The sequence below is a fragment of the Agelaius phoeniceus genome, chromosome 3 (genome assembly GCF_051311805.1).
Source record: "Agelaius phoeniceus isolate bAgePho1 chromosome 3, bAgePho1.hap1, whole genome shotgun sequence".
NCBI classification, from domain to species: Eukaryota; Metazoa; Chordata; class Aves; order Passeriformes; family Icteridae; genus Agelaius; species Agelaius phoeniceus.
In genome coordinates, this window is record NC_135267.1 from 1,113,611 (window position 1) to 1,120,720 (window position 7,110).

At 56.9% G+C, this 7,110-nt stretch overlaps 1 protein-coding gene across 4 annotated transcripts in view; it reads right to left on the minus strand.

Moving 5' to 3' along the window:
• The window catches only part of OTOF (otoferlin), a 118,749-nt gene extending 111,883 nt beyond the window's left edge, over positions 1 to 6,866 (minus strand). For 2 of the 4 annotated variants that reach the window (XM_077176419.1, XM_077176418.1), the window contains exons 1-2: positions 6,276 to 6,866; positions 807 to 865 (exon numbers count right to left, since the gene is read on the minus strand). In XM_077176419.1, coding sequence (XP_077032534.1) covers positions 807 to 865; positions 6,276 to 6,354 — 138 coding nt within the window. In that variant the 5' untranslated portion in view covers positions 6,355 to 6,866. The remainder of the gene's footprint in view (positions 1 to 806; positions 866 to 6,275) is intronic. The other 2 variants (XM_077176416.1, XM_077176417.1) reach the window with 2 other exon arrangements.
• Between the last annotated feature and the right edge of the window lie 244 nt (positions 6,867 to 7,110).

A 7,110-nucleotide genomic window follows, 5' to 3' on the forward strand; every position in this document is an offset into this window, starting at 1 on the left:
AGGAAGGATTTGATCCAGGAATGGCCCCGTGGCGTCGTCGCAGAGCCCGCGGCTGCTCCAGGAGGGATTCGCTTCCCGGAAAGTTCTGGAATTCCAGGCTGGGCACAGCTCCTGATTCCCAAACACAATCCCAACCATTCCCAGAGTTTTCCAACAGCACGCGGTGAATGGGGGGGGAAAAATAATCCCACGGGGCTGGTGGGAGATGGAGTTGGATGGGGGGGGAAAAATTCCCAAAAAATTTGGGATATTCCAGCCCTGGAAGTGTTCACAGGATGGTTTGGGTGGGAAGGGAAATTAAATCCCATCCCATTCCATGGGCAGGGAAATTCCCCTATCCCTGTTTGCTCCAAGGCTTTTCCTTGGACGCTTCCAGGGGCAGCCGCAGATCCCCTGGGAATTCCGTGCCTGAAGGAAAAGGAAGGAATTTCAGGGGGGGGAAAAAAATCCCAACTTTTTCCTCCTGAGAAAAAGGAAAACGGAGCCAAAATCCCAGCGGGATTTTCCCAGCTTGGGTGAAAAATTTTTTCCTGAAATTCAGTGCAGAAAACATGGAAATTTTTATGTTTTTAATTTATCCCCCCACCCTGGAAAATTCCATAGGGATTTTCCCACCTGTGTCCAGCCAGGAATCCCGTCTGGCTCCTGCCAGGAGAAACCTTGGAGCAGACAACGAAGATGCCAAGGAAAATTTGGGAACAGGGATTTCACCCGGACAGGGAATCCTGGGTATTCACCTGGACAGGGAATCCTGGGAAAACAAGTGGGATTTTTGGGATAAAAAACAACGGGAAAACTTCTCCTACCTCGTCAAACTTGGCCTCATCCTCGCAGTTTTCCAGCACTCGGGTGTAGAAGGAAAGTCCTGGAAAGGAAAAAAAGAGGGAAAAGAGGTGGATAAAGGGCTGGGAGACCCCGGGAGACCCTGGAATTTTGGGATCTGGGAACGGCCGGATGGAAATGCCCCGCCGGAATTCCACCCCCTTGATCCTGCGGCGCCTCCCTGCTCCAACCCTTCCCAACCCGGGAGCATCCCGACTTTTCCTGATGGCGGAATCGTTGTTGTCCGCCGGTTCTCCAGGGGGTATCCATGAGGGATATCCCTCATTTCCCGGCCCCATTCCCGATGGGAAGCCTCCCCTGGCGGCTCTTTGGGATCCATTAACTCCCGGCTCCCTAATTAGCCCCGGACACAGACGCAATTAAGCCGGGATGGAGCGGGAATTCCCATGGGAATGCGACCCTGGAGCAGAGCTCAGATCCTGCTGGAGCTTCCCAAAAAATGGGCCGGGTGTGGTGAAAATTCCCCGTTTTCCTGCCTTTTCCCCAAAGCCAGGCTAAAAACCCGGAATTATCCGAAAATCCTGGAGTCATCCCTGGTTTTTTCCATGTGCGGATGGATCTGGGAGCCCTTTGGAGCCACCAGGATTCGATCCCATTCCCAAATAAATCCCTGATGGGAAAACTGGGAGAATCCTAAAGGCAAAGCTGAAAGCTCTGGATCCTCACAGGATCCCTTGGGAATGTGGGAGAGCCAAATCCAAAGCTGTGGATGGAGAGGAATCCCTGACATTCCAGGATTTTGGGAGCAGGTTTCGGCTATTAGAATCCATCCATCCAAAGCAAGGCTGAACTTTCCGGAATTCCTGGAAAATCCTGGAGTCATCCCTGGTTTTTTTTTCCGCGTGTTAAACAAGGAGCGGGAGAAATGGAACCACGGCAGATCCAGGAGCCCTTTTGGAGCCACCGGGATTTGATCCCATTCCCAAATCCCTGACGGAAAACCGGGAAAATCCTGAAGGCAAAGAATCCCTTGGGAATCCTGTGGGATTCCCCTGGGAATGTGGGAGGCAAATCCAAACCTGTGGATGGAGGGGGATCCCTGATATTCCAGGATTTCGGGAGCGGATTTTGGCCACGGAATCCAAATTTTTCCCTCCGCTTGCAGAGCGGGATCCACCGCCCGCCCCTCCCCGGCTGCTCCCGCGGATCCGGAATTCCGTCCGTGCCTCAGTTTCCCCAGTTTGGAAAATCTCGGGATTCCCAGGAGCGGAGGAGGAGCAGCCTCGCTTCCCACGCCAGCCTCGGGAACGCTTTATCCCGGATTTCTCTCCCTTCTCTCCCACCCGGGAGCTCCAGCGGATCCCTCGGGATGGGGAAGGGAATTCCCATCCAGGGAAACCAGAGGAACGAGGAATATCCACCCGGGAGCCGGGATCCCGAGCTCCTCATTCCATCCTCAGGGTTTCGGGACTGAGCTCCGACCGGGCACATCCCAGGCCTGGAATTCCAGGTCAGTGAGCCTGGAATCCACCCCCATCCCAACCCAGGGCCCGGATGAGGGAAGGAACCATGGAAAAATGGAATTATTTTGGTTGGAAAACCCCTCTAGGACTGAGTCCAGCATTCCCTGATCCGCGTCCCCAAGGGGCCACATCCACGGGGATTCCGATCCCTCCGGGAATGGGGATCCCACGGCCCTGGGCTGCCCCTTCCTTCCAGGCAGGAATTTTTCCCCAGGAATGATGATTCCCGTGGGGCTCAGGGCAGCGTGGGTTCAATCCAAGGCCCAAAATTCCTCCAGGGATTTAAGGAATGGCTCGGAGAGGACCAGGACACTTCCCAGGAAGCATTCCCGAATTTTTATGGAGCGAGGGGGCAGCAGAGCATTCCCGGGAAAACCGAGCAGGGGGAGGAGCTCTCGGGGGGGGGTGGATTGGGATGAGCCTCAGGATCCCTTTCATCCCAAATCATTCCACGATTCCAAGAGCACGGAAAACTCCTGGGTTTTTTTTTTTTTGTTCTGGCACCCATGGCACGCCGGGAAGATCCCGAAGGATTTTTTCCCATCCCATCATCCCTAGCCAGCTCCTGCATCCCATAGAATATTCCAGCCCGGATTCCATCCCGGATTCCGGCCCCCAGAGCTCTCCCACATCCCAAAACGTTCCGGCTGCGTGTCCAGGAGCTTCCCAGGGATCATCCCTGGAATTCCCAGCCCGCACGGAGCTGCTCCCTCTGTTTCCCGTGGGATGCAGGGAATTTGGGAAAGACGCCGGGAGCCTTTGGAGCGGGATTTTTTTATCCCTGCGGATCCGAGGTTGGCTGCGGCTTTTGGGAATGAGGGAATGAGCCCAAATCCCTCTCCAGGCACACCCAAGGGATGGATCCACCCGGATCCGCTTCCCCGATCCAGCCACACCTGGAATCGCTTCCCGAGCTGCTTCCAGCCCCTTTGAGCACCTGGATTTCCCTGGCCAGGGCCCGGGTGAGCCTGGGAAAGGGAATTCCCGCCTGGAAGCATCAGGCATTGGCTGCATCCCGGCGTGACCCTAAAATCCCCTTTTCCACGGGAATTCCGGGATGGAAAAGAGCAGGAAAAACCCTCAGGACCCTGATCCAAGCATCCTGGAAATTCCTTCCTTGGAATTCCTTCCCAGAATGGTTTGGGTGGGAAGGGGCCTTCAGTCCCATCCTGTTCCAATCCCACAATCCCAGGGTGCTCCAACCTTTCCTGGGACACTGCCAGGGATCCAGGGATTCTCTGGGAATTCCAGCCCAGCCCAGCCAGGAATTCTTTCCCAAGATCCCACAATCCCAAGCTCCCCTTTCCCTCTGGGAAGCCATTCCCTGTTTTCCAGTCCGGACCCAAAGCATTTTGGGACAGATCCCAAAATTCCCAAAGTCCCACTGGGAATTTGGGCCGGATTCAGGACTGGGAATGCTCAGAACTGGAAATCTGAGATCTCCCAGGGCTCCACTCCTGGATTTCCCGGGAATTCCGCCTCTTCCCAGGGATTTTCTTGGAGCTGGAAGCGCGACAGGGAGCTGAGGGTTAATTATCCCTGGTTAATGATCCCGAGATCGTCAGGAGCAGGGAAAGCTGATCCAGGCTGGCAATGGAATTCCTGGAATTCCCCTGCAGAGCTGGGATCCGCTGTTCCCGCCTTTTTTTCTCTCACTGATGGAATTCCTGGAATTCCCCTGGGATCGCTGTTCCCGCCCCCACCCCGCTCTGCTTCCATGGATTCCCGGCCTCTGGAACAGCTGGGATCCCATCCCGAGCCTTTCCCAAGCCTTGGAAAAACTCCGGCAGCTCCCGGAACTTCCACAGCCCCGCGGGAATTTTTCCTCCTATCCCAAGGAAATCTTTGGAGCTGCTGCGGATCCCGGTGGGAATTCCACCTTGGGAATTCACCCCCCCCTCCCCCTTTTTCCCTGGATAAACCTGAGGGGAGGGGTTTATCCCAAAAAGAGCAGGTCTGGGTCGTGCATGGGGAAACTGAGGCAGGGATGGACGCTGGGATCCCAAATTCCACCCCCAAATCCTGACCCAAATTCCCAAATCCTGTCCCTCAAATTCCCAATTCCCAAATCCTGTCCCTCAAATTCCACCCCAAAATCCTGACCCCAATTCCCAATTCCCAAATCCTGTCCCTCAAATTCCACCCCCAAATCCTGCCCCCAATTCCCAAATCCTGTCCCTCAAATCCCCAAATCCTGTCCCTCAAATTCCCAATTCCCAAATCCCATCCCTCAAATTCCACTCCCAAATCCTGCCCCCAATTCCCAAATCCTGTCTCTCAAATTCCACTCCCAAATCCTGCCCCCAATTCCCAAATCCTGTCCTCAAATTCCACCCCAAAATCCTGTCCCTCAAATTCCCAATTCCCAAATCCTGCCCCTCAAATTCCCAATTCCCAAATCCTGACCCCAATTCCTGCACCCCCACAATCCTGCTCCTCCAAACCCTGACCCCAAATCCCGTCCCTCAAACCTCGCTCCCCCAAAATCCCGACCCTCCAAATCCCACCCCAAACCCTCAATTTCCCATCCCCAAAATCCCGCTCCTCAAATTCCACTCCCCCAAATTCCACTCCCCAAAATCCCACTCCTCAAATTCCACTCCCCAAAATCCTCTCCCCCAAATCCTGCACCTCCAAACTCTGCCCTCAAAATCCTGTCCCAAATTTCTGAACCCCAATTCCTGCCCCTCAAATCCCTCCCCCCAAATCCCACCGCCCCCCAAATCCTGTCCCCAAATCCTGAACCTCCAAATCCCTTCCCTCAAATCCGTCTCCCCAATTCCTGTCCCTCAAATCCCATCTCTCCCAAATCCTGTCCCCCAAATCCTCCTCCCCAAATCCTCCTCCCCAAATCCTTCTTCCACAATCCCGTCCCCCAATTCCTGCCTCACAAATCCCATCTCCCCAAAATCCTGTCCCTCAAACCCCGATCCTCCAAATCCTTTCCCTCAAATCCTTCTTCCCCAATTCCAGCCCCCAAAATCCTGTCCCCCAAATCCTGTCCCCAAATCCCGCTCCCCAAATCCTTCTTCTCCAATCCACTCCCTCAATTCCTGTCCCCCCAAATCCTGTCCCCAAATCCCGCTCCCTGAAATCCTGCCCCACAAATCCTGCACCTCCAAACTTCACCCTCTAAATCCTGTCCCCAATTCCCGTCCCCCGATTCCCACTCCCCAAAATCCTGTACCTCCAAACCCTGCCCTCAAAATCCTGATCCCAAATCCCTCTCCCCCAGTTCTTGTCCCTCAACTCCCAAATCCTGCCCCACCAATCCTGTCCCTCAAACCCTGTCCCCAAAATCCTCTCCCCCAGATCCCGATCCCCCAATTCCTGCTCCCTCAAATCCCTCTCCCCCAAATCCCTCATCCCCAATTCCTGCCTCCCAGTCCCTCTCCCTCAATTCCCAAATCCTGATCCCCCGAACCCCTCTCTCCCAAATCCTGACCCCAATTCCCTCTCCCCAATTCCCTCTCCCCCAGTTCCTGCCTCCCAGTCCCTTTCCCCTAAATCCCAACCTCCCAGTCCCTCTCCCCCAAATCCTGATCCCAATTCCCGCTCCCCAATCCCTCTCCCCCAAATCCTGATCCCCCAAATCCCGATCCCCAAATCCCGATCCCCAGTTCCCGATCCCCCAATTCCTCTCCCCCAGATCCCTCATCATCCCCATTTCCCGCTCCCCAAATCTCCCTCCCCCCAAATCCTGATCCCAGTTCCCGCTCCCCAAATCCTGATCCTCCAATTCCTGCTCCTCAATTCCCGCTCCCCAAATCCTGATCCTCCAATTCCCGACCCCCCAATCCCTCTCCCCCAAATCCTGATCCCCCAATTCTTGCTCCTCAATTCCCGCTCCCCCAATTCCCTCTCCCCCAATTCCCGCTCCCCCAATTCCCGCTCCCCAATTCCCGCTCCCCCAATTCCCGCTCCCCCAAATCCCGGTACCCCAATTCCCGCTCCCCTAGTTCCCGGTACCCCGGAACGCCGCCTTGGCGATGCGGTCGCCTTTGCCGCGGAGGCCGGAGACGGAGCGGAGCTGCAGCACCAGAGCCATGGCGGGACCGCGCGGGGCTCGGGATGGAGCCGCGGCCCCCGGGCCGGGCTCGGGGAGGATCCAGGCGCTCGGGGCGGTCCCGGGGCGGGCTCGGAGCAGAGCCCGGGGCGGTTCGGGGCGGTCCCGGTGCGGTCCCGGTGCTCGGTGCGGAGCTCGGTCTGGTCCCGATGCGGTCCCGGAGCGGAGCCCGAGGTGGTCCCGGTGCCCGGTGCGGTCCCGGGGCAGGCTCGGTGCGGAGCCCGGTGCGGACCGAGGGGCTCGGTGTGGTCCGGTGCAGTGTCCGTGACCTGGTGCGCTCCCGGTGCGGAGCCCGGGGCGGTCCCGGTGCTCGATGCGGTCCCGGTGCTCGGTGCTGAGCCCGGGGCGGTCCCGGTGCGGAGCCCGAGGTTCTCCGGTGCTCGATGCGGTCCCGGTGCTCGGTGAGGTCCCGGTGCCCGATGCGGAGCCCGGAGCCTGACGCGGTGCCGGTGCCGCGCTCCGGAGCTCGGCTCGGGGCGGGCTCGGTGCGGAGCTTCCCCCGCTCCCGGCGCTGAATTATTCAGCAGCGGGGCCGCCCCTCCCTCCTTCCTCCCTCCCTTTTCTTCTCCTCCCCTTTTCCTTTCCTTTCTTCTCCTCCCCTTTTCCTTTCCTTTCCTTTCCTTGAAATTTCCTTTCCTTTCCTTTCCTTTCCTTTCCTTTCCTTTCCTTTCCTTTCCTTTCCTTTCCTTTCCTTTCCTTTCCTTTCCTTTCCTTTCCTTTCCTTTCCTTTCCTTTCCT